At 36.5% G+C, this 25,897-nt stretch overlaps 3 protein-coding genes across 4 annotated transcripts; 1 reads left to right on the forward strand and 2 right to left on the reverse strand.

Moving 5' to 3' along the window:
- Positions 1-6,113: 6,113 nt before the first annotated feature.
- LOC110755445 (phosphatidate cytidylyltransferase family protein) lies at positions 6,114-11,950 on the reverse strand. 2 transcript variants are annotated; one of them, XM_021956645.2, is made up of 14 exons: positions 11,473-11,950; positions 11,267-11,379; positions 10,583-10,771; positions 10,332-10,436; positions 9,784-9,854; positions 9,620-9,694; positions 9,328-9,542; positions 8,046-8,235; positions 7,883-7,948; positions 7,693-7,781; positions 7,500-7,614; positions 7,359-7,410; positions 7,173-7,273; positions 6,114-6,631 (listed from the first exon to the last, which is right to left on the reverse strand). In XM_021956645.2, exons 1-14 carry the CDS (start codon positions 11,670-11,672, stop codon positions 6,518-6,520), a joined length of 1,695 nt encoding a protein of 564 aa, XP_021812337.1. In that variant the 5' UTR covers positions 11,673-11,950; the 3' UTR covers positions 6,114-6,517. The 2 variants fall into 2 exon arrangements, with proteins under 2 accessions (XP_021812337.1, XP_021812336.1); XM_021956644.2 differs by having other exon boundaries at positions 10,565-10,771; positions 11,473-11,949.
- Positions 11,951-15,145: 3,195 nt separating this feature from the next.
- On the forward strand, positions 15,146-17,796 carry LOC110755437 (UDP-Glycosyltransferase superfamily protein). Its single transcript, XM_021956629.2, has 2 exons — positions 15,146-15,748; positions 16,294-17,796. The coding sequence occupies exons 1-2, from the start codon at positions 15,202-15,204 to the stop codon at positions 17,187-17,189; spliced, it is 1,443 nt and encodes a 480-aa protein (XP_021812321.2). The 5' UTR covers positions 15,146-15,201; the 3' UTR covers positions 17,190-17,796.
- On the reverse strand, positions 17,586-25,769 carry ABCG3 (ABC-2 type transporter family protein). The gene is made up of 12 exons (XM_021956628.2): positions 25,613-25,769; positions 24,050-24,648; positions 23,858-23,937; positions 23,125-23,411; positions 22,455-22,626; positions 22,059-22,172; positions 21,677-21,805; positions 21,295-21,486; positions 19,882-19,968; positions 18,701-18,973; positions 18,216-18,323; positions 17,586-17,979 (listed from the first exon to the last, which is right to left on the reverse strand). The coding sequence occupies exons 2-12, from the start codon at positions 24,519-24,521 to the stop codon at positions 17,719-17,721; spliced, it is 2,175 nt and encodes a 724-aa protein (XP_021812320.2). The 5' UTR covers positions 24,522-24,648; positions 25,613-25,769; the 3' UTR covers positions 17,586-17,718.
- Between the last annotated feature and the right edge of the window lie 128 nt (positions 25,770-25,897).

Consider the following 25,897-nt stretch of genomic DNA (forward strand, 5'->3'; position numbering starts at 1 on the left):
AGGCCGGACATACGCATGCTTATAAAGCAGTACTACTACTACATGGTGTAAAATCTGACACGGAACTCTCGACATCGTGTATGTGGCGTATACAATGACGGAGCCACATTAAGACCTGGAGTGGTTATCGCCCATTCAACCTAAATGTGGTTCTTTGTAAATTCAAAGATATATTTAAAATTTTATGAAAGAATTATTTCCAAAAATGTTACATAATGACCCTCCCAATTAAGCTATTCACACAGGTAGCCCCATTAGAACCACCACCACCGGTGTACATACAATAATACTTTAACCTCCGTCCTTTTGTCCTTCCCCACCTGAAAATATACATACAGGTCGTTTCTATAAATGGTGGGGGACCGTACAAGGTACCACAGCTTTCGGTACGTGACAAAATCCAAATGCATCTTTCATATATATATATATATATATATATATATATATATATATATGTATAATGTATGGCACCTTTCTGATTAATAAGAGCAGTGGAACAATTTTAAACCAGTATTTGTATTATTGTAGTTATTTGTTCCCGAGACATTATCAACATATCATATGATTAATTGATCACTTGAAGGTCATGTTTGGAGAAATTATAGAATATTACGGTGGTATGACCACTTGATATATTTTATACACATGTTATAAAATGGGTGGGCAACATGGTTTATTTTTCCCTCTTTTAGGGAATAGTATTAATAAATATCCACTTATATTATAACACGTGTATAAGATGTACCACGTAGCCGTATTACCGTAGTATTTTATAATCACTCATGTAATTAGGAGGACAAACAACAAGGGGATTATAGTTGGTTAAGAGCATTTACCCCTGCACTAAAGGTCTTAGGTTTGATTATTCCTACCCAAATATCATTTGCATAAAAATAAATAAAGATGAAATGATAAGTTGAGGTTAGCCTAGTGGTGAGCATATGTGGGAAAATAAATTACGATTTGTCCAAGGAAAAATGGGAGGACTGTATTGGATTTTTGGTTTCAGTACCCTTAAAAGAACTATTCGTACTTCCTTTTGTAAGGCTATGTGTGTGACCGTGAGTCTTTTAAAAATAAGGCTTATTTATTATTTCACCTGCTGAAAATGATGCTCGGTTTTACTTTATTCCCTTAAACTGAAAATTTTTCATTTTACCACTTCTGTCAATTTCCGTCCACAAAACCATTAAGGGTGCTAACATGGCATGGGCATTCTAGTAATTTTAACTATCTATCTTATCTCTTCTCTCTCTCTACCTCTCTCTTCTCTCCCCTCCCCCCCCCCCCCTCTCTCTCTCTCCCATCCCCTCCCTAGACCCAACACCCACCCCCTCCCCTATTCTTTCTTCTATATACCTCTCTCTCTCTCTGCCAAGAGAGAATATGGGGAGTGCCTGTCGAGGAGATTTTTTTTTAAAATTTTGAGTGGTGGTGGTTTGGGTGTGTTGAGTAATTCCATGAAGGGTTAAGTCTGGGGTGGGGGTTGGGTCTAGTGAGGGGAGGGGAGGGGAGAGAGAAGCATAGAGAAGAGAGAAGATAAGGAGCTAAAATTTCTAGAATGTCCATGCCATGTCATCACATTTAACGGTTTTGTGGATGAAAATAAACGGAAGTGGTAAAGTGAGAAAATTTCAGCAATTTTTAGAGATTCAGGGGTTAAATGGGAAAATTTCAGTTTGAAGGGGTAAAGTGAGACCGAGTATCTATTCTAGGGGTGAAACAGTTATTATTATAAATCTTGATCAATGTGAAATCTTCTTGTCTTTTTTCATTGATCTCCAAAATACTTCTTGTTATGTTCTACATTTTTACGTTTTGTGCATTAAGTGGTAAAGTTCTGTTCGTAAAAATTATATCAACCAACCATAATAGTCATTGTAGATCTTGTGAGCTACTGGGATTCAATTCTTTGTTGAATAATTTAAGTCTCACAAACTTGACTAAATAAAATACAACATATAATAAATGATTCCATTACTAATATCACCGAGGGCTTTTGTGATAAAACCCCACACCCCTACTGAGCTTTGTAGATGGTTAAGTTGGGAACAATATCGGTGAAGCTAGTAGTGGGCTGTTGACAAAGGCGGACCCATGAAATTTTATAGGAGTGGACTAATATTTTTTTATGGGAGATCCATCATATTACCCTTTTTTTTTCCCCTAAAACAAGTTTACATGCAAAGGAAATGAGTGGTAGCAACTATTTTTTAATTAACAATTTTAAAATTTTATGGGAGTAGACATAGAAGTAGGGGATGCAGTAATATAGATTTATAATTGCACAATCACAAGCTACAACCATTCAACAGAACCAAGCGACAAGTAAACTATATAAAAGCATAGATAAATTTATGAATAGATTAAACCAAAAAAAGGATGAGTCATCAATAAAATCAAATTGCATAAGAAAAAAGTCCCCAAAATTTAACACCCAAACCCTAAATCATAAAAAGCTAACAATAACAATTGAAATTGGAAATTAAACAAAAAGTAAGAGAAAAACTTACTAATAAGAACTCATTGAATATAGGTTGATACAATTTTAAAGAGGAGGAGACCTACTACTTCTAAGCTCTCAAGTTCAAATATAAAGTTATACATAGGTGGGTAATAGAAAAACATGATGTTTGATGTTTGTGGGTGTCTCTAGAGATGAAATCTTACGTTTGGGATAGGCTAATTTCAACAAAGAGAGGTGGACTATTTTTAATTAACCTGGGTTTGACATATAAAATTAACACTAATTTTTTCATCTCCAAATTTAATACTAAGCTAGAGCCCACTTTAACCCATACGTAGATCTGCCCTTGACCGCTGGCCAGTCTCTCTGAAATTTAACATTCTTATCATACGTTTTACTCCTATTCTTTTGTGTTTGTGTGTTCTAAATAATAACTCAAGTAACATGACACTCCTAATCATTGGACAATGAACTTATGAGTAACTTTTAGTTTAAGTCATTCATGGTATATATGAAATGAACCAGCAGACTCTACTTCTCAGGAACTATACATGCAATTTCATCAAATATTCTTGACCTTTATTCTCACATATATACAAACACAATTAAGAAAGCTCTGCTTTGTCCATAACCATGTTTCTCTTCACACTTGAGACAACACAATTCATTGTAACAAATTAAGGTGCTTAAACTCTAAGTTTGTCTTCTATAACAAAACTGAAACAACTGTAGTTGCTTCTTCCAGGTGGTGGTCATAATTTTTGGGGGCATTTGCAGCAGCGCACCGGCCATAATGCTTGAATTTTGCACATGAAATTGCTCGCTTACTTGTCTAGTCTTGTGCCTTTCAATCTCAAGGTCCACCATTTTGTCCACGACATAAAACATAAAAGATCGAAAGTGATATTTGCGGGATCAAGTCCAGCTGTCCATGTAGCTATTTTTGTTAGCTAGAGAGACCAAAAATGCAGGTTCGAGATTGATTTCAAGATTGATTCATTATTGAAAAAGGTCTCGACAATAGGATCCATATGTTTTCTGGGAAATGTAACTAATTAACATGGTTGCCCTAGATGGAAGAAACCGTGGGCTGTTCTTGATTCCTCTTTTTATAGTTGTTCACTGATTACTTTCTTTTAGCTTTTAGTTGGGGTGATGAGGTACGGAGAGGGCTTCATCATTTTGACTAGTTTGAATAGTATTTATCCAACGTATGAAAATGAACTTGGCAAAATGCTATTTGAGAGAGGAATATGTGAACATGGTTGTGAAGAAACCCATGGATCAAAAGAGAAGCACGAACATTTGAACGGTATAGTTTAATAATGCAAAAGAAAAGAGGAGTGGTCGGCCGGTACCGACTACAAATCTACCTCGTACATTGTAGATATTTGGTCCATATTTGGTTGATATTTCCGAATATCAATCAAGACAAAACGTCTATCAAATATCAGCAATATAGCATGCACTGTCGGATCCATAATTTTTTTCAAAGGAAATAGCAATTTTGAAAGGCTTAAAGCTTTTTAATAAAAAAATAATTGACAACCGAATATTCTTGTAATTTAAACAATACCAATATCATTCATAAGTAATAGAAAAAAAATAGCAATTCAATTAACCTACAATTGTTTTCGACGAGGTTTTATATCATGAAAACCTCATACCAAAAACAAAAAAAACAAAAAAATTGCTAAAGGTTAATGCTCGGCTTACCACCTCTATGTGCAGTGGCGGATCCAGGAATTTTCCTTGTAGGGGTCAACATATAAAAGGTAAAAAAAAATCTATAGAAAATAGAACCAAAAAAAAATGAAACGATAATATTATAATTCTTAATTAATAGAAAAAACCACATTACAATTGTCCACATTAAAAAAATAAAAAAAACAACAACAACAATATTCAACCACACCATTCACTTCTAAAGTAAAGAAATCAAAGCTTCAGTTTTTCACAGCATGAGACTTTAGTTTGGTCCTCTCGATATCCTCTATTAGGTTTTCACGCATCGCTTCTTATGGCTCATCACTTGAGCATCCAAATATCACACACTTCTCTCTTGAACTCCTTGTTTTCTGGCTTTCCATGTCGAGTTACACACCCATTTGTTCTGCTCCATATATTAGATCAAAAGCTTTATATATAGTGAAAAAAAAAAATATAACTTGTTTTTTAACTTGTTTCTATTTAATATGTTAACTTGTTTTTTAATGAGGTAACATGTTAACTATTATATTTTAATAATGTTCGGTTGCTTGCTTGATGAAAAAAAACTTCATTATTTACCAAGGCATTCAGAAGAAATTAATTATGCTTTGGAACTTTTATTATATTATTATTATGTTATAAAAAAAACACCCATGCTTATCATGGCCTATTAATAAATAAAAAAACCCATCCTACTTAAGAGAAACCCGTGCGCATCTGATATTGATTTTATGCATTCAGCCATGAGCCAGTTTTTCAGACCCAAAAAAAAAAGCCATGAGCCAGTTTGAGTATAATGGAAATTCCAAAAGGGACTTCTCTTCCACAAACCAGCAGAGAAAGAAGCAAACCGGAGTTTGATACAACACCTAAAAGCCTCTCTTTCCCACACATTGAACATCTTCTACCCGCTGGGCTCCTCGCGCGCACTGGGCAGCAAGCAAGCTTGCTTCCTCTTGGCTATGGCTGCTCCCTCTTCGGGGCATTTGCAGGGGTCAAGTTCTTGGGTTCCTATGGCAGATTCTGGGCTTGCAGGGGTCAATTGACCCCCCTTGCCCCTATGTAGATCCGCCACTGTCTATGTGGTATATAAATGTGGTACGCCTAGCATTTTCCATTGACTTTTTTTTTTATGAAAAAATGGATAATATCGACAACATAGATATTGAGATGATATTGATGTACTAAGGTTATTTATTATAGTAATAGTGTTTAGTTGAAAGTAATAATGGTATTTGAGAGCCTTCCCCCAAATAATAAGAAATTTTATCACGAAAGTTTTATTCCAAATAATTCACTAACTAATTCCAATTATGAATTTTAGGATATGTTAATATATATATATGTGCCATATTGTTTACGGCTTTTGCCACCAAAGAAATTAATAGCTATGTTTTCTTTTCAGGTGACTGCATGTAAACATGTAGATATATGAGCTTTCAAATTTCTTGTGGGTTTTACCAGTTAATATGTCTCGTTTATCCAACAAGCAGTAGACCATCTTGGGCTACTTCTCTTCTAAACGTTCAAAGTGGAAAATGTCCCAAATTTGAATCTCCCTCAACTGTTGATTACAACCAAAACAAATTTAAAAAAAATCTTCAGCAATGGATCTCTTGATCCGTGTCTTTCACTCAGATTTTCAATTTGGTCACTGTAAACCATTTTGGCCCTTTCCGTCTAATTCAAGCATGCGTGGCAAGGATAAAACACAAGGATCAAATTGATCAAATTCCAAACACATGTTCTTTGGTCTGAATTTTTTTTTAAGATTCCAAACACATGGACCAAAATGAAATTGGAGAAAAACAGATACCAAAAGGGTACTTAACCCTTATTTTGTTTCTTAATTGGTTTGAACATAATGCAAACTTATGAATTCATAATGGATGAAAAAGAACATTCTGCAGTCGATTAATAATAATGTGCCAAAAAGGAAAGAAAATCTATTTGTATTATTAATACAACTTAAATCTGTATCAGAACAAAATCTACATCCCTCGTTTGTTTATCTCCCTAACCAACCTCGGAACCCACTTCCCTTCTCTCGGGGAAAAATAAAGAATTTTAATTACAAAAGTGAATTCTTGTATGTTATGTTGACACAGTTGAGTGAACTGCCCTTTATATGTATTCCTAAAGCCTAAAACAAAAATCATTTCGACCTATGAAGAAATTAAAGTACAACAGGCTGTTTGTATCCTCTGTCAGCAGTTTAGTTGTATATCTACAAAAAGGTGCTCAAAGTATGTACATGAATGTAAAAGAAGATGATTTTAGGCAGGTCTCGTCGCTGCCCACTGCCATACCTATGTTCCGCCCAGGAGGTTGGAGCGGCATTCACAGACAGAGAAGGCTGTAGAATATAAGTGGTATGAAAGCATTATCAAGTTGTGCCGTGTAAGCCTCCAACAAACCACTCACAGTCACGGCTACGAGAAGAGAGCCCCAATGCTGTAAAAGTTTAGGCATCAAAATCATGAGCAGATGAAGGAACAAATCCATATAAGATGGGAATAGAGAGAACACTGGCTACCATGACGACATTCTGTATGGCTCTCTTTGTTATTTTGGTGGGGAGAAATGGGGTGGGGGAACAGAAGATTCAGGCACCAATAAAAGATGCAATGCAAAGCATTAGCAAACCTCATACATAAATCACATGCATTTTAACCATGCTGATAAAAAACCTGCAGCACAAAAACACTGCTAATTCGGCCTCAACTCGGTGCCGCCGCATCTTTGTTTTGAATTAGGAAACACTAAATGGACTTGAACTACTTGCACTTGCATAGCTAATCTGGTTCATAGAGTGCACCTCAACTCGTCTAGGTCACTTGACTCCATAATTAGGCGACTAATTAGGTATCTTATTCAGAAATTCCTTTTCCAAACCAATTTCAACCAAATAACCAGTTCCATTATCTAAGTAATAGGTTCATTGAGCAACGGTCATCTGCTAATTTGGCAGAGAGAGAAAGACAGATATGCCTACCTCTGTAAGAATATATCCAGTTGATGCTAGAAGGGGAAGCAGAACTGAGCAAGCAGCTAAGACAGATGTTATACCAGCTGCAGTCCCTTCAATTGTTTTCTCTATGAACAAGGAAAAGTTTTGCGTACATTAACAAAATTAATGGAAACACCTTCTTTGGTGAAGTTTATCAATAGAATTACTTACTGCCAGTTTTGCTCCACCTGAGGACACCATACTTGTGCCCAACAACTGATGCCTGGACATAAAAACAAAACAAAATTCCAATCAATAAATTAAGCAATAGGTGTAACTCCTGTCCTGGTCATCGAGTGCAAGCACACTCACCATTGTATCTCCAATTCCGAGGCTTAAAATTCCAGAAAAGGGGGCAAGGGGTCGATCATTGTACCCAGAAGACATCCAAATAGGAAGAGCACATCCCAATAAGAGTGAAAAGTGGCTGAAAAAAGCAAACAACATAAAAAACAACACAGTTGGGTTTGCATCAAACTTATGCATTTAAGACTTTGCATCATACCTGACAATAAGAAGATCTGAGTCACGATGATCAGTGAAAGCATTCATAAATTTATGTATGGATTGTCCCAATGGCCAAATTCTCCACACCTAGTCACAAAGATATGGTCAAGAAAAATGAAATAAGAAAGACAGACTTCTATCCTCTCTCTTTGTAGACATTAACATAAGGTGCTAGTTTGGAAACTTACTCGAATAATTTCCAAAGCCAAGAAAACTGCCAAAGCTGCACCGAATGATAGATCAAGAAACTCCGGCTGAAAAAGAAACATACAGTGAGCATATCTAAACACAACCAGAATGAAGATGCAGATTATATACCAGGATGACAGTCAATCCTTAGTCCTAAGTCACCTGGAAGATAAGAGCAGGCAGAAACATTGACACAGCCATCAGATGGTAGTATTTTCGTAGTAGAATCCTCTCAATCTTGCTATTCTTTGAAATGTTGTAGAACCTTAGAACAGACACATATATCACGCACATCCAGTAGACACACAAGGATAATCTTTTAAGTGGTTCCGAAAAAATAAATGAAAGTACCCTGTCAAAGAAAAAATATTTGATGCTGACATAAGATAGCCATCTGGCAGAATAGATTAGATATTTTTGGTAAATAGAACCAAAAGCAGTATCATTCACAGCAAGTAGCCAAGTTATGCAAACAAAGGAAAACTTAGATGAACCTTATACAAGTGATATCCCATGCAAGGTTTGCTGTAGAGTTACCAAATTGCATACCCATCACAACCCAAATCCAGATCATGTACCCAATTCATGGTATTTTGGCAATCCAGTTCTCCAAACCTGGAATTCCAACTTACCATGATACATGGGGAAGTAAAAATAGATAAAATGTCAAACTTTTCAACACTAAAGAACAGAAGATGTTGGCGTACCATGGTATAGGAAATATATTGTGAGCTTCGAATTAAATATTTATGCTTTTGTGCACACGTGGATTGATGTACTTCAAGTTGTGTGAAAGCAACCAAAATGACAAGCATAAAATTGGGAACTTGAAGCTTAAAAATAGCTAACCAATTAAGTATAAAGAAAGTCCAGTTAATTGCAATTCTAGGCCTACATCACAACCTATGGAAAGCAGTTTTGCTGGCATCACTGATTGCAATCTCTCCCTCTCGCCTAAGTCATACTTGCAACTGCACAGACCAATAAGAAGTGATACTTGATTCAGATTTGTGTTCATTATCTAGTTTTGCATTCACGTGGAGTCGCAACCTATGCATGTTATCAACATGCATGCAGACCCTTTGGTATCTAGTTCAGACTTCAGAGCACTTGTATATTATGATTGCTTCCCCACTCCAGCATATTTCACCATGTTAAGCACAGAAGCAACTTATGACTTGTGTCATTAGGGCCTAGTTTTTAGTAGTCTTAAAAACGTATGTAATGGACTGCAGCATTTGATTTTCTATTAAATACCATGCAAAGCTTTCAGTCCATGCATCTGTGAAGCACAGCACCAGTTACGTGAAATATCAATTACCTACCTATAGTGTTGGGTTACCACCAAACAGAAACCCAATAACCACGTTGGTTAGAAGATAATAAAAACAATGCAGTTGAAGTAAACAAGTATCATTAAAATCAAATTTATGAAGAGTAATACCATAACAACGGATGCATATGAAAATCCTGAACCAACTGCATCCATGACGGAATGATCACAATCATGATAAATCCAAGGGAAGAAAAGAAGATAAGAGATCTCCAAATCTCGTTGTTTGTCCTAACTTCAGAACGGGCTGTACTGAATGTGGATTCCCATATTCGAAGAACAAATTTAAAGACCATTGGAAAAAGAAGAAGGCCAAGCAGCAATCCCTGCACACAAAAAAAGAACAACCTTTGGATTCCAGTCATACCACTTGCAACCAATTTCACCTCTTAAAGAAACATACCTGTATAATAATACTTATCTCACTTCTTTTACTTCCATATTGTACCACCTCTGATTTCATAGTAAACCCAGACACCTATGTGAGCAATGTTATCAACAATAAGATGAGTATATAAAGCAAATTTGTCAAGAGAAAACATAGCTAAATCGAGCAGAAACAATAACCTTTTCAATGGTATATGCCAACATGTCACCAAAATAGAGAACAAGACCTGAAGTTACCAGACATGATTCCCCTAGAAAGAAAAAAAAATAAAGAAAAGAGAACATCAACAATTACATAGAAAAGATCCAGAAATACCTCAACACATGATTTTCACAAAGAGAGAAAGAGAAAGCAAGCACGAAGAGATGAGAAGAGAGAGAGAGAGAGAGAGAGAGAGAGAGTGATCTGATCATTTGGTGAGGAATAATATAAAAATTGAACTGCAAGTACTCAAGATGAGTTGACTGAGACAGTTAATGTTTAAAGAACTTAAATATCTGTCAGAACATATGAACTAGGTTGCATCAATTTTTAATTGTGTAACCGCTAAAAGCCAGTAAAACATGAGGGCAACATGAACACTCTATGGGCAGTAAACTGCTACCTAACAAGCTAAACTATTTCCATTTAGCAGTTACATTTTTTCCCTTCTTCAATCAGTAAGAAAAACTCCATTGCATTTTGCAAGAAAGAGTAAGTGAAATAGAAAAAGTAGCAAGGCATCTACCGATGGAAGCACAAGATGGGAAAGTTTTAATAACATGCTGAATTAATTTTACAGCTGCCAATCCGTGACAGAGCATCCACAATAACTTCAATGCAGTCTCAAAGCCTGTATGGAAGGAGCAAATAAAGATTCAGTGTCCAATTAATTATGGCTTAACCACAAGCAGAGAACAGTTTCCATGTTCCTAAATCAATTCAGAAAAAAAGGATTTGAAAGAGATGCAGACCACTTACTAGTAAGAGATACTGTACCAAAAGTCACAAAGCTCACTGCTGTGTGTAATATTATGCAACTTAAGCTAAATTTTGCATGCCAAACATTATGTGCAGGTGGAGGAGGCATATTCTCAGGTGCCCGCCATAGAGTTATGCAGAGGAAGATAAGCACACTCAGGCAGCTGGCAGAAGCAGCCCAGTATTGCAACGTCAAAGATTCAAGTTCTGTACAGATATTGAACAGATTTTAACATATTAGAGAGGAATCATATGGTGAACAGAAAAGGTGGGAAATTTGTAAAATCAAATAAAAGCAATAAATGAAAAGAGTTACCAGTTAACACAAAACTTTACAAAATCTTGCATCAAGAAAAGAGAAAAGGAGGGTTCATGATCTCCAAAAGAGAAGAAACATTCTGCTATAAGGACCTACGTACCCAGCTAACGGAATGCAAAAGATGTCATTTCTATCACCTCATCTCAGATAGGAAAATATTCGTTTCAGCTACATTTTATAGTATGAAGAACAAATTGCCAGCATTAAATTAATTGTCGAAAATGAGGGCTTGAACCTTTTAGCTCATCCTTACAAAAATGAAATGAAATTTAAAATTTTAACTTAATTTGATGTCTCTAAATTTCAGAACTTTAACACTAATGTTTAGATGCTTAGATGCCTCAAGATAACGGTCCAATTAAGTCAAAAAACGAAACCAGTACCTTCAATGCCAACTTGGTCCAAGGAGAACGCCCGTGAGAGCTGTATCATTTTGGAGATCACAACAGCAGGCAACGTGACGGCCCCTAACAGTATACCCGACGAAGCACCAGGCCTGAAACAATGAAAATTACAATAATGCCCGCAGTCATCATCTGAAGAAGTTGAAGAACCCTAAGATTTAGAAAAATGAAAGAGGAGAGAAGACCTGGTGTTGAATTGGGCGAGGGAAGTGGAAGAGTCGGCGAGGATGTCGAGGGAGAGAGCGGAGAGAGCGAGGAGAGAGAGGGCGATGCCGTGGAAGAGGAGAGAGAGAGGGAGGGAGAAGAGGACACGACCGATGAACAGAAGCACCACTGCTCTCTCTCCGTTCATCAACCCGGCCATCGCCATCGCCATGGCCGCCATTTGAATTGGTAATCGTAGCTTGTTTCAGTTTTGAGACAATGAAATTGAAATTGAAATTGAAATTGATTGAAGAATCAAAGAAGAGATTCAGAGGGAGCTGTTCTTGTTTTGCATTTTGGGGGTTTTCGCGGGAATTGGGAATTGGAGCCCCTCCGTTACCAGCAAATACCAAGCCTCCATAGAATTCAATGGGCCAAGAATGCATGAGGCTCGCGCGTGAAAACTTGGAATATACGATTGGATGCCGTAAGGACTTTGGGAGGGGGGACCAAACCACACCAACGCGTTGAAACATCACCAAACTATTAATTTAATATTATGGCTTTTTTCGCAATGGACTTTGGAACTTTGGACTATGACAAGGTCTCTTCTTGTTTCTTTTCTGCCAAATTTCAAATTCTCTATAAGTAAAATTCAACCTTCCAAAAAGGTGTTCGCAAAACAGCAAAAATGCAAACGGAGTCTAACGCAGTAGAAAAGAGCCTTAACTTACAGACCAATGTTCTTAAGTTCGAACACTATTACAACTTACAAACAATGCATTTGAAACCCTTATAAATTCTAAATCCGAAAACTACTAAACTCTATAGTTATGACTGTGTAATAGTCACCATAACATTTTTTTAATTTTATCTTGTTAGTCACAGAAAATTTAAAGTAGCATGTCTTGATTTAAGGAGCTGATAACTGCGGAGAATAGGAAAGACTTGGTATATAATTCGTGCCTTCGTTACGGCAGTAGTCCATTAGTAAGCGAGTAGGGGAACCGTTCCTTCCATTACATTCACTTATAGCAAAGGGAAGAACAAATATTAGCAAATATCCTTTGGTACTATGGCCTTCATCAAACTTTCTGGTCAAACAAGAGGCCCTTTCATGGTGCTTTTTTTCATTGTCGTACCTTGAGGAGAAATTTGAATTTTGTTTTGTATACAAAGTTGCAGACGTGACCTTTATTGCCATGGGGCCATGCGAAGATTACAAGCCTAGCTGCAAACCAATGGTGCCGGGAACATATAATCAGTCTAGAAAATGCTGGATCTTGCAAAGTGAGTGAAGCAGGAGAGAACTTATGTTACTGTCAAATTAGTTGAGATTGAGTGCATATATTATATGCCACAGATGAACAGAGATGGGATGCATACAACAACCCTAATTTCATTCTCATTGACACTACAAAAGAGTCACCCAGCATTCCTTAAAGTGCAATTTTTCTCTTATGAAAAACATAAGGAACCAATAACAGTTTCTTATATTAAAATGTGAGTGTAAAAATTCACCGTTATAGCAACTTCTACAACCTTCGTGTGATCGCCCGACTTATATCATGACACATAAAAATTCTATCCATGTGTATGAATGAAATAGAGAGATATATTGTATACAAGACGTCAACAGTTAGCCAAATCAAAAATACAAGATGTCAATTTTGTGAGATTTGGGATACTCATGGAAATTGGACACATGTGATTTCTTTCTCGTATTTGGATATGTTAGAAGAACAAAAATGAAACTTATTCTCAAATTTCAAATATGTTAAACAAATGTTGTCTCCTAAATGTATTCACATGTATGATGTAACACTACCAACTTGTTTACCAACCTTTGGATACTAACACTTGTTTACCAACCTTTGGATACTAACACATGTGGCATATGACATGGCATCCCCATGTCATCTGTTTTAATTACATAATTTGTTAAATAAATAAAAAGGAATTTCACACAGCAAAAGTAAAAACAGAAATAAAAAAGAAAGAAAAGAAACTCAACGATTTTAGATTTAGAGATACACTCATCCCTCTTGTCTTCCTCATTCCCTTTGAAAAACCCTAGAAATTCAACAGTTCTCCATTGAAGAACTAAAGCTCTTATCGCAGCAGTCTATTGGGCAACATAAATAATGGAGCAAATTTCAAGTTAATAAACATTCAGAAACAGAAAGAGAACATGTTTACTCAAATTTATATAGGGGCTCTGTTCACCACTTGTATCATTGTAATTTTTTTCATTTGAAAAAAAAAACCCTATATGATATATACTTTTCAGACGGAGAGATCGCAATTGTTTGAAAATAATGATAATGTATATGTTGGGGATGGGGATTTCTGTACAAATATGAAGCCTATTTCTTATGTGGCATCCAGATGTGTCAATATGAACTCTCCTTTGTACATCAGGAAGTAGAGGAAAAGAAAAAGCACAATGAAAATTCATAAGAAAAATTAGAATATGATTCATATTAAAACATTCAATATGCAATGAATCATTCAATATGCTTCACTGACGATAAAGACAACAGCGATAAGAGCTTAGTTCTTCAATGGAAGACTGTTGAATTTCTAGGGTTTTTTCAAGGGGAAGGAGGAAGACAAAAGGCATGAGTTTATCCCTAAATCTAAAATTATTGGGTTTCTTTTCTTTCTGTTTTTATTTTTGCTGTGTGAAATACTTTTTTTCTTTAAAACAAGTTATGTAATTAAAACAGATAACATGGGTTGCCATGTCATGTGTCACATGTGTTGGTATCCAAAAGTTGGTAAACAAGTTGGTGCTTGTACCGTTATTGATATTTTAATAAGATGAGTACATAAGTTAGTATGACAAAAAAACAAATGATCCTAACAGATTTAGGGATTAGGAATTTGATTTCTTAAAGATTTGTGCAAAATCCATGTATGCTTTATCTTGATCGTAAGCTTTGAACTTTTAGAAGCCACATTTTGAGGGAAGATAAAGACACAAACAGCCGCTTGGCACTTTGGCATGCATGGATATTGTTATGCAATGGCGGCTAACTTATCCAGGAATTGGGGTATTTCCATTTTCAGGAAAAAAAACGAGAGAACCCTAAATGTCATTTGATCAAATAGTATTTAATTAGTGGAGACTAAACTGTCATCGGCTTATAACCTATTATCTTATCTTTAAATTTTATCTTATTAACCAAAATAAATACACCTATTAATCCAGTGCGTATACCTTATACCTATAGGATTAAGCTAGCTAATGTTTTTGAATAAAAAAACTAAGATTTTTCTTAGTCACCACAACACAAGATACCTTATAAGCTTTTATCCCTTTCACTTCTGAAATTGAAATGGGCTTGGGTTTTTAGATATTCAAATATCAATTTTGTAAAAACTCACTTGAAGACTTGAAAAATAGATGATTTGGATCGTTGAATTTTTTTTCTTAGGATACCCTAAATGGTATCCTTCAATAGAAGGGAATTGAACAAAGAGCTTCAGTTGAGGATCCCTCAAATAAGAACTTGAGTAATAATTTGGAAATAGCTTAAAATTCAACATGAATTGATACCAATCATTATTCACTACTTGCTCTCGATCAACCAAAATGTATTTCCGCAAAGAAAGGCAAATTCAGTCATATTCTATTTGAGTCAAATCAAGGACCGTACAACTTGGGATTCATAACCTTAACATCCAAAAACCTAGCAAATATATATCTCTCTCCCTCTTTCTCTCTCTTTCTCTCTCTTTGCAACTCATCTTTAATTCATGCGTTAATGGCAGACTCAGTTCATAATACCCATCCCCAAAAGCGCCCTCACGCCATCTTCATCGCCTACCCTCTCCAAGGCCATGTAATCCCATCCGTCCATCTAGCCATCAAGCTTGCCTCACGTGGCTTCAAGATCACCTTCATCAACACCCACTCCATCCACCACCAAACCTCCAAAGCCCAACCAGACTCCGGCAGCGATCCCTTTGCCTACGTACGTGAGTCCTCCGGGCTCGACATAGACTACACTACGGTCTCAGATGGCCTCCCCGTGGAGTTCGACCGGTCCCTCAACCATGACCAGTTCATGGCTTCTTTGTTGCATGTGTTTTCAGCCCACGCGGAGGAGGTCGTTGGAAAGGTTGTTAAGTCTTCGGCTAACACCACACCGGTTACTTGCATAATAGCTGACACGTTCTTTGTGTGGCCGTCCAAGATTGCCAAGAAGTTTGGGCTGCTTTATGTTTCTTTCTGGACAGAACCTGCTTTGGTTTTCACTTTGTATTATCATCTTGATCTCCTTCGGAAGAATGGCCATTTTGCATGTCAGGGTAAGTTACTGCTATTAATAGGATAATGATGCGTAAATGTTGTCACCTTATCCATCTAGACCATTAATTGGATAGACATTTGACATATTGGTCAGACTCTATATGCTTTGTGAAGCGAATTCTTGTTTGAATGTGTGGTGTCCATATTATAGTATGATAATTTGATGCATGAATTTAGCAAAAGAACATTAAATATATTTGTTCTTTTGCCATGTATATTAAATGTTATGAAGTTAAACTCTCAATTTAAATCGTGCAATGACTCATAAACATATTCACATTCTAATAACATATTTACAATCTAGCCCAAAAATATTTGCATCATGTGCACAACGATCATATCTCTCTTACAGAGATGGGATCGACTTGCATAGTTAGATTCTACCGGAGACCAGAAAAATAGCAAATTCTACATGGGTTTCGCATTTATGATGGATATGCTAGCAATGTAGTCGATAAATGTGAGATAATGGCGGATTAAAATCTCTTGTTTGTGTTTATAAATTACTAAGATACATATATGATTTTGGTTTTCTTGTGATTAGATGTGCGCGAGGACACCATAGATTACGTACCAGGAGTGCGAGCAATCGAACCAAAGGACATGATGTCATTTCTGCAGGAGACTGATACAACATCTGTGTGCCACCATATCATTTTCAATGCATTCAAGGACGCCAGAGGTGCACATTTCCATCTGTGCAACACAGTGCAGGAGATTGAGGCCGAGACCATATCAGCCCTGCAAGCCAAGACGCCATTCTATGCTATTGGACCCATTTTCCCTTCTAAATTCAACAAGAATGTCGTGGCTACGAGCCTGTGGTCCGAATCAGACTGCACCCAGTGGCTCAACACCAGGCCCCAGGGCTCGGTCTTGTATGTCTCATTTGGTAGCTATGCTCATGTTTCCAAAAAGGACCTTATAGAGATTGCTAATGGGCTTCATCTTAGCAAAGTGAACTTTGTCTGGGTGCTTCGGCCCGATATTGTGAGCTCAAATGACACCGAACCGTTGCCGGCGGGCTTTAGAGAGCAGGTTAAGGACGGGGCCATTGTCATACCTTGGTGCTCTCAAAAGGCGGTCCTGACCCACCCGGCTATCGGAGGGTTCTTGACTCACTGTGGATGGAACTCAACGTTGGAAAGTATTTGGTGTAGTGTCCCAATGTTGTGTTTCCCTTTACTTACTGATCAATTCACCAACAGAAAATTAGTGGTTGACGATTGGAAGATTGGGATCAACTTATGCGATCGAAGGGCGGTCAGTAAAGAGGAAGTTTCGGAGAAAATCAACTGTTTGATGAATGGAAAATCAAGGGATGAATACAGGAAAGCAGTTGTCCAGGTCAAGAAGACATTGGAGGATGCATTGACACCCAACGGATCATCAGAGAAAAATATGGACAATTTTATCAAGGCCCTAAAGGCCAAGATGTGACTGTAAATATGGCCCTCTATGACCCAAAAGATGAAACTTTTTCCTTTCCAAACCTTGTTTTTTTTTTTTTTTTATCTTTCTGTATATACTACTCCTATGTCTTTGTTTATTGGCTAAAGGTTTGGCTGCCTTAAAATAGATGTTGTATATACTCCTATGTAAATGAGGTTTGCATCTATTTTTGTTTTTACTTCAAAATATGCAGGGTTGCTTGCCTTGCCTATGTACAAAACTATGTTCCAATTGCAAGAAGTTACTGCGAAGGTGATTCTCCTCTCACATTAACTTTGGATGAAAATAAGCATGAACTGCAGATCCCAGCTCTGTAAAAATTTGGAACAAGAAGGAAGAAAGGGCTCCAAGAAGTTTGCAACAAAAGAAATAATCAGCAAAAGCTCCCTAAAATATGCACTTTATCATTTCATAGATCATAGCAGGTTCTAACAGAAAAATTGCACATGCCAAAGGACAAAAGGGAATTACAAAAATGTGACACCGAAACAACACTCATTGCAAGTGGCGACTTCATTCATCTTGCATTGTTTGTTGTATCCCGATTACACTTGAAAATGTTATGTATAGACTTTTTTTTCCCTACACGGAAGTACAGTACAACAAAAACGAGAATACGATACGCAACTGCCATTAGAAATAAGATCAATAAATTTTGCCACTTGGAATTTTTGTCCGGAGAGATGTCGTATGCACTACGAAGTGCCTGATACCCAGATATGGTCCTTACCTGCCCAACTGCAAAGGAAGTCCCTATGTACTCATTCTCCAACAGCCCCTATAACATGTGGTCAACAGATTAAAAACCATCAGTGAGAGAGGTTAAAATTAGCCAATTAGTTAAAGAATATGAAATATTTGAATTTCGAATGTGAGGAAGACTCTGAAATGTTTTTTTCCTTTGTCACAAAATTCGAGAAATTTGAAACTGAACCAAGTTCCCTGAAAACAGTTTTTCAGCATTGTTATGCAGAGAGGAAAAACAATTGCAAATGACATTGTAAATTCTCTTGCCTGTATAGAGTATGTATGGAAAGCAATATAGGATATTGGATATGTCCACACTGGCCCAGGCAAAGCATTTCGAATTCTGAAATACCCCGCCGATAGCATCATTACCACCTGAAATTTCACACACATTGACTGTAAGATTAGCGAAAGCTAGGAAATTGATTATAACTTATACCAGCTATCAATCATGACCAGAAGAACAGCAGATGGATAATAGTTCACTAATATGTTACATGAGTCACTTTTATCACACACCATGTCGCAAAACACCACAAGTGCCATGTATTTTGTGATACACAATCTAGGTTTTGGTTTCACAGTAGTATTTGTTCAAGTCCATACAAAATTAAACTATCTTCGAGCAGGCAAAAGCAGTATGAGATGTAATAAATGTAAAAGTTCTTGTTGGGTTGCAGATGAGTCAATGCTGAACATGCTGACATTGGAAACTTCAAGTATATTCTTTGAATTGAGATAGAGGAACTTACTTGTACAGATACCAGAGTCAGGGTGCTCCAGAAAACATCTCTCGACAAAGAAACAACAACCAGCATTAATCCATCATTTACCAAGAGGCACATGAAGAAATTCAGCATGAAGTACATTAACAAGCTGAACTCATCTCGCAATCCTATAAGGAAATAGAAGACGACACTTGATGGAATGGAGATGAGAAACAGGAATGGGATGCTAGAGAGAAGCTGCCCAAACAAAAAGACTAGTGCCCCAAAATGGTGGTTTGATTCTTCACTTGTGTATACCTGCAGAATTCATAATCAGTTTGATCAGAAGAACCAAGAAAATGAACACAACATTACATTACTCATCAGCGTGTCCTATTAAAAATAATGCATAAAAAGCTTAACCGGTTTTTCATTTTTGTTTTTTCTAGACTACTTTTGTATCTTTGGAACCGTGCAGTTCATGTGTTCTGTTAAATGTATAATGAAAGACTCATATAAAGCCATTCCACCTCTGCATTTCAGGGAATTGATGTATTGAATAACCATGCCCCAGTTTGCATGTGATCCTGAAGAGGCAGAGGGATCTTATACGTGAGCCTGGAAGACTTAATCACAGTCCAGCAGCTAATGTTATTTCGTAAGCTTGTCTATTATTTCCTTGAGAAAAGCAGTCACTTAAAGTGGCATTAGTGTACCAATTTTTTTTTAAATTTTTTTTTTTTTTTTTTTTTTAAACCCATAACTCCACTCTGTCAGCTTTGCTGACTCATCTTCCAAACTGACAAAGTGCTAGATAGGTAGTCCCCAGTTTGGAAGATGAGTTATCTTCCAAACTCTAGCAATAAATTGCTAGATAGGTACCTCAGTGAGTTTCGAACCCCAAACAGGCTGTTCCCCAACAAGTCCCCCCAACCACTGGATCACAACTCACGGGTCATTAGTATACCATTATCATTGTCCTAAACTGATGAAATGTCTAAAGCTGCCAAAGTTTAAAAAGAGAGATCGATCTTCTACAGGATTAATCACCGAAGACTAGATTGCCAAGAAAAACCAGCACAAGATCTGGGGTTCTTCCTTAACAAACAATAATACGCATAATTCATATAATTATGTACAGATGTTAGCACTATATTAATAATAACTTGGGAAATTTCAATGCTTCTTCAAGTCAACTTCTGAGAAAGAATACAATCAGGGGTTACCTCGACTTCTTTTATAACTGCAGGTACTCCAGAAATACTTAGTAGCGCAGTAAATGAAACAAATACAAATATTGCTGCAACTTTTGTCTGCATATAAAAGTTGAACAAAGTAGAAAGTGACTCAGATGCCACACAAGATAACAAATAATGTGGGTGCATGAGAGGAAGACAATAAGCAACATTTTCCCGAAGCAGACTTCAACAATTACGTATCTTACGTTTGACATAAAAGGTTTAGCATTATAAAGAAAATCAGTGTACAGATTTTATTATTACAGTTTTATACTGTAGCACTTAGTATAAAACTACTCCAGCAGTGTTTAGTAGTGCAGTGAAGAAACAAATAATACATTGCTGCAACTCTTCTCGGCATATGGAAGGTGAAAAAAAACAAAGTTGACTCAATTACCACACAAACAAACAAGTTTTGCAAATGCATCTCAATAAAGACGGTAAGCAACAAGAACATTTTCCAAAATCAGACTTGAAGAGTAATTATTTTATGCTTGACGTAAAACCTTCACCATTAATTAAGAAAAACCATGAACAGATTTTGTTAAAAATTCTTATTTGTGTGCTAATGTCATGCAGCTGATATCCAGTGGAGGTTTATAAGCAGAGTGGTCCATCAAATCTGCCATTGAGATTTTCCTTATAGCATTTGATTTTCCTATAGGAAGCCTTGCAGGTGACAAGCTACAACAGAATTGGCTTCTGGGAAGCTGAAAGTTGAAAAACTATGGCACATGAAACATAGTCCAAAAATGAGTCTTCAAAGTAGATACTAGCTACCTATTGAATTCTAAGGAGTTGAATCCTCTGACGCTGACCTGACTTCTCATTTCAAAAACCTGTTATATTTTAACTTTGGCATCCTTAATTAGTCTAAGTTATTTGAATAAATCCAACCAAATCACATGATGACTACTATTGATGGCTATCTCACGTCACCCTTATTTAAAATCTCCTTCCGGATAAACTGACTATTTTTATATTTAACTCAAATATGAACTGAATTCTAGCTTATGTGAGTAAGGCATCTCCTTAAATGAAAAATTTCTTGGGATCAAACAACAATGCCAGTAGGTGATATGGAGGCTTTATTTAATAAAATTAAACTGAATGATCATAAAATAAAGCAGTACAGAAGACGTAACTATTTTGGTGATTATGACACACATTTAGCTATTTTGCTACAGAAAAATGAAAAGAAGTAGGAATTCAGAAGTGATAAGTCTTGTTGGAGGAAACAAGATTACTAGTCGCAGTAGCCTTCCAATAAACAGTAGTTGTTCAACTAAGAAAGTGATCATTAATCATTCATGAAATGTAAAACTGAAAATGTTTTCCAAAATGTGCAATTTTTAATTTTTTGTCTAAATGATTGAAAAAATGTGATGTTATGTAACTCACCACAACTGAAGACAAAGAATGCCCTGAGCCAGAAAATACTGTACCAACGGAGAGTGTAAAAATCATATAAAGAATAAGACGAAGCCAGTAGTATTTCCATTCCCTTGACATTATTAATAATGATCTCCAAGTTAAAACTGCAATTCGTGTAGCAGTTCCAGCCTTTCCCTTGCTTTTAAGTACTGGACCTTCCTATAGAAGCAAATGCATATTGGGAGTTAAGAAAATTACAGAAGTCAACATATACATATATATCACCGAAGTTATGGAACACAACATGCAAAAATGAAACTTCCAGTTATGATGCAGAATACCACAGCTGCACACTCATGGACGCACCAAGGATTTATGGTGTATAGATACGAGCATATCAAACTTATACCTTCTCCGTAAGTCTCAATATCATAGTTTCAACTGCAGCAGCATCAGCTGATGATTTATAAGTTGCTTCAAGGGTACGTATTGCCACAGCTGTATCCATGTTCACTGATGAAAAATCCCCATTGTCATCCTGCCATCATGTTGCAGTCCATGCAAAGCATATGTTAAACAAAGTAATAATGTAAATATCCTGCTAAAGTCTAAGACATATTGGCCCACAAATATTGTTACACATCGTTCCACCTCTAATTCAAAATCAAAAAATGTGGCCCAACAACTTTGAAACTATTTTTCTAATGGAAAATTATAGAGCAGGAATTAAAGAATCTTCAATACACTTTATGCAATGGGAATCAGAAAAAACTGCAATCCCAAGTATTTACCTGCCAATTTTTGCACATTGCAATGATCTTGTCGAAATCTGTATTTATTGCGCGTAAAAAGTGATCAGAAGGACTTTGCATAATCGGACAAGGAAATCCAGCATTTGAGAAGTGCTTCATCAACATAAGGTATGTTAGTTAGCAATTACCCACAATGCTCCAATTAGCTTCCAAAAATTAGCTTTTAAAGTTCTAATTTTTAAAACATAAGTTGTTTCTTAAATTCTTCTCTCTTTCAATATGGCATGAAACATACAAACACTAACAACAAGAAAACAGCACCGGATCAAAATTTGCATGACTCATATATTGTAGGGTCAGCAAGTCCAGAATTAAATATTTGATGCACAAGCGGATAGAAGTAGGACAAAACAGACTTATTTAAATATCACTTACCTGTAAGCAAGCCAATGTTTCTCCAAAAAATAGAGTATTTCCATTCGAAAGCAGACATATCCGATCAAAAAGGCCAAATACTTCTGTGCTGCTCTGATAAATGGTAAATATAATAGCGCAACCTGTACTTGCTAGTTTCTTCAACGTTACCATCATCAGAAGTGCAGAGACACTGAACAAAACAAAAGCACTTTAGATATGGTACTACAAGGAAGCAAATATATTCCGATAGAAAGGCAATCGCTCGTGAGCATCCAGTCACTGTGGTGAGCAATATATACGAAGGACTAAACAAAACCTTTTAATTTCACTGCAGATCCCTCAGGAAACAATGCAGCAATAATTTCATATTATATCAGTTATAATGTTATCCCAATTCATTCTCGGAAAAAAAAAAATTTCATCAAGTAAATTCTTTACAATATAAATTTTTCAATATCTCAGGCCAGTTGCGATTGCTAGGCAAACATGTAATGCAATGAAACTGAGAGAGTTCAAGGACAATCATAGAAACATGAGTTTTAGTTGGGAATGCTACCATGGAAAATATATGCTTGCTTATGGTTGCACACAAAACAGTGCTACATTTCAACCATGGTGTTAAAAACCCATGGAGTGCAGTTATCACAAGTCCATTTTTTACCTTTTAATCTAACAGAATAAAGTTTACCTATCAAGATGATAAAGAGGCTCGTCTATGAATAAAATATGAGGCCTCATCACAAGCTCCCGGGCAATGCTAACACGCCTTCTCTCGCCATTTGAAAGGCCCTTCATATAACAGTAACCACCAATCAATTTGTTTGAACAGTCGCCCAGTGACATGGCATGGATGGCATCCTCTACGATGCTCTTTTTCTGACAAAAGAAACCAGGAAGCTGAAGCAGTGCTGAGTAATACAGAAACTCCCGGACAGTGAGGGATCCAATTAGAGTGATTTCCCTCTCAACAAAACCCTGCAAATTGGATTAACAAGCATGAAGCTGGAATAACAGACAGAGTTAAACCCTAGAGAGAAGAAAAAAAAAAAAAAAAAACCTTGTACACACCCCCTGTGAAAAAAAAACAAACAAACAACTTTTTAAAGAAAAGCACATGTCACAGTGACTAAGGTTAAACAATTGAAATTCTATCACGCTGAAACTAATTTGAGAGCATAGGCTAACATAATCCCTTGAATAAACTTTTCTTATACAAATCACCCTATTTGTGTGAGAGTGTAACAGAAATCGCAGAAAGATGACAAGAGGAACAATAAGGACACAGACTCATGACAAACAAAATAATCTCTTAAACAAAACCCAGGATTAATTGGGTAATAGTGGGGAAGCATTAAAAGAATGCATGAGCTGAAAACTACATAAAAGACTGAACAAAATGCTGATGGTTACTTGGAACTTACATATGAACCATATGGCATGTGCGATTTTGCACCATTCACAAACACCTCACCATACATTCTGGCTGAGTGAGGCAATCTTCCTAAAGCAAGGGAAACAAACAATGGTTAGCGCTCAAATATCCCATGATAAGAAAAGGAAAAATTCTAAATATGCAATTAGTAATTTGGTAGTAGAAGTGCATGCTTGAAGACCTGCAATTGCCCTTAGTAGCGTAGACTTCCCCGATTTAGCAGGACCCATAATTACTGTTATAGTTCCTGGCAATGCATAACCATTTGAACTCTTCACAACCTTATCAGAGTACTTTCTTTTCCCCTTAATTGTAACAGTCAAATCTTTCCACACAATTGAAGCCCCTGCAATCTTTCTTACTGCAGTTGCACCCTCTGGTAATGGTGGGGATGGCAAAGACCCACTATTGAGCTTTGAAAGAGATGGGGAGACCGGTGTGGTTGCAATGTTGATAGAGTCACCTCCTTCCTCCACCCTAACATCAATGTCTGTATCCTCCCATTCAGGTGAATCTTCGAATGAGATGGGTTGTCTGAGTGAGCCAGGTTTTCGCAAGTAGAAAAAGTTACTTGAGGGCACCCTGCTTGCTGGACTGCTTGCTGAAGACGAGGAAGACCTATAATTCTCTGATTGTGATTGTATTTCTTCCATTATCTTCTCCCAGATAACAAAACTTCAAGTCATTCTACAATAACTTATGATCAGCAACAAACTTGCATAACTACCGTGCGAACATAATTCTCAATACTTGTCAAAAACACCCTTGTTCTGTGGAATCCTGCATCAAGAACACCCACCATAACCACTATCTGTTATGTTCAAACTGTGGGAACAGAAAGTCACTACATACTAACTAGAAAGACAACCCCCCAACCCAAATCAGTTTATTTTTATATTTAAGGCTGAATTTGATTTTAGAATTGAAAGCCATTGGGGTTTACAGAATATTGGAAAAACCTCACTGGCAACAACTACTTTTCTTCAAAAATCTCTCCAAATAGGCATTTTGTCATTGAAAGTTAATCTGGGTTGATTCTTTTTTATATTTCTTGGATGAGAAATCCAAAATGGAAAAATGGAAATACACAATTAAGTGCGAAACCTTTTCATTTTAAAGACGCCAGACGGAAATACTAAAATGTTTTTCCTTATTTCTATAGTTTTTTCTCGGCAACCAAATTGACATCACGAGGGAGACTGCTTTTTAAACCTTAAAATAGAAATATTATCATATAAGAACCCTTAGAAATTGAAAAAAGAAAGAGATAAATTTAAAAAATAAATCTCAACCTATAAAAAGAACCAAAACCTCATAAATAAATAATAAAAACAAAAACTTGGATGCGAAAGAAAATCTATATTATTAGAAAACCAATCACCACTAAACTGAAAGTGGAAAAAATTCATGTACTTATCTATCCAGCACACGCACACAAATACACTAAATTTTTGTTTGGTAGCTGAAAACATGAAAAAAATGACTAAGAAAACTATATAAACTTCGAATCTTAGTATTCTTATTGAACCCAAGAAAACTAAAGTACTTGAGCTTAGTACTTCAATCTGGAAAGATCAAAACAGCCCCAGAACACTAAACCCCGAAATGTGTAAATAGTGTTTTTCTTTTTTCTCTTCTGTTCTCAGAGACCAAACAGAAGCAGAAGCAGAAGCTTAATATCTAAATCCCAAAGTTACTTCAAACAGAGGTATTGGAAGCTTAAGAGATTGAAGAGGAGACAAACCTGGATCTGAGCAAGAGCTCAGAGAGCATGTGTTTTGCAGAGAGAGAGAGCTTGTGTGGGTGTGTGTGTGGGCTTCAAGGACTCTGGAAGTGACAAACAACAGAGCAAATAATATAATCAGCGGATTATTTGACGCGCTTTTTCCGGTTTATGTATGCTTTGCATCTCACTTTATCTTTTTTTCTTTTCGGTCCCTGTCTGTTTTGTTTTTTATGTTTTTTTTCCCTATTTTGTATAATCCAAAGTGTTTAATGTTGGCCAATGAAAGACCGAAGTGTGATGATT

The sequence above is a fragment of the Prunus avium genome, chromosome 6 (assembly GCF_965620075.1).
Source record: "Prunus avium chromosome 6, drPruAviu1.hap1.1, whole genome shotgun sequence".
In the NCBI taxonomy this organism is placed as follows: domain Eukaryota; kingdom Viridiplantae; phylum Streptophyta; class Magnoliopsida; order Rosales; family Rosaceae; genus Prunus; species Prunus avium.

What these genes read in the sequence shown, in the direction of transcription:
- ABCG3 (XM_021956628.2), bottom strand. Translation starts at nt 24,521, where the DNA reads ATGGAAGAAATACAATCACAATCAGAGAATTATAGGTCTTCCTCGTCT. An exon ending in ACATGCCATATGGTTCATAT is followed by an intron (nt 23,412 to 23,857) that starts GTAAGTTCCAAG and finishes TCCAATTTGCAG; the next exon opens with GGTTTTGTTGAGAGGGAAAT. An exon ending in TATTGAGACTTACGGAGAAG is followed by an intron (nt 21,487 to 21,676) that starts GTATAAGTTTGA and finishes TTGCTTCTATAG; the next exon opens with GAAGGTCCAGTACTTAAAAG.
- LOC110755445 (XM_021956644.2), bottom strand. Translation starts at nt 11,672, where the DNA reads ATGGCGGCCATGGCGATGGCGATGGCCGGGTTGATGAACGGAGAGAGA. An exon ending in TCAGATCTTCTTATTGTCAG is followed by an intron (nt 7,615 to 7,692) that starts GTATGATGCAAA and finishes TGCTTTTTTCAG; the next exon opens with CCACTTTTCACTCTTATTGG. An exon ending in CAGGTGGAGCAAAACTGGCA is followed by an intron (nt 7,274 to 7,358) that starts GTAAGTAATTCT and finishes CCTTGTTCATAG; the next exon opens with AGAAAACAATTGAAGGGACT.
- LOC110755437 (XM_021956629.2), top strand. Translation starts at nt 15,202, where the DNA reads ATGGCAGACTCAGTTCATAATACCCATCCCCAAAAGCGCCCTCACGCC. An exon ending in TGGCCATTTTGCATGTCAGG is followed by an intron (nt 15,749 to 16,293) that starts GTAAGTTACTGC and finishes TCTTGTGATTAG; the next exon opens with ATGTGCGCGAGGACACCATA.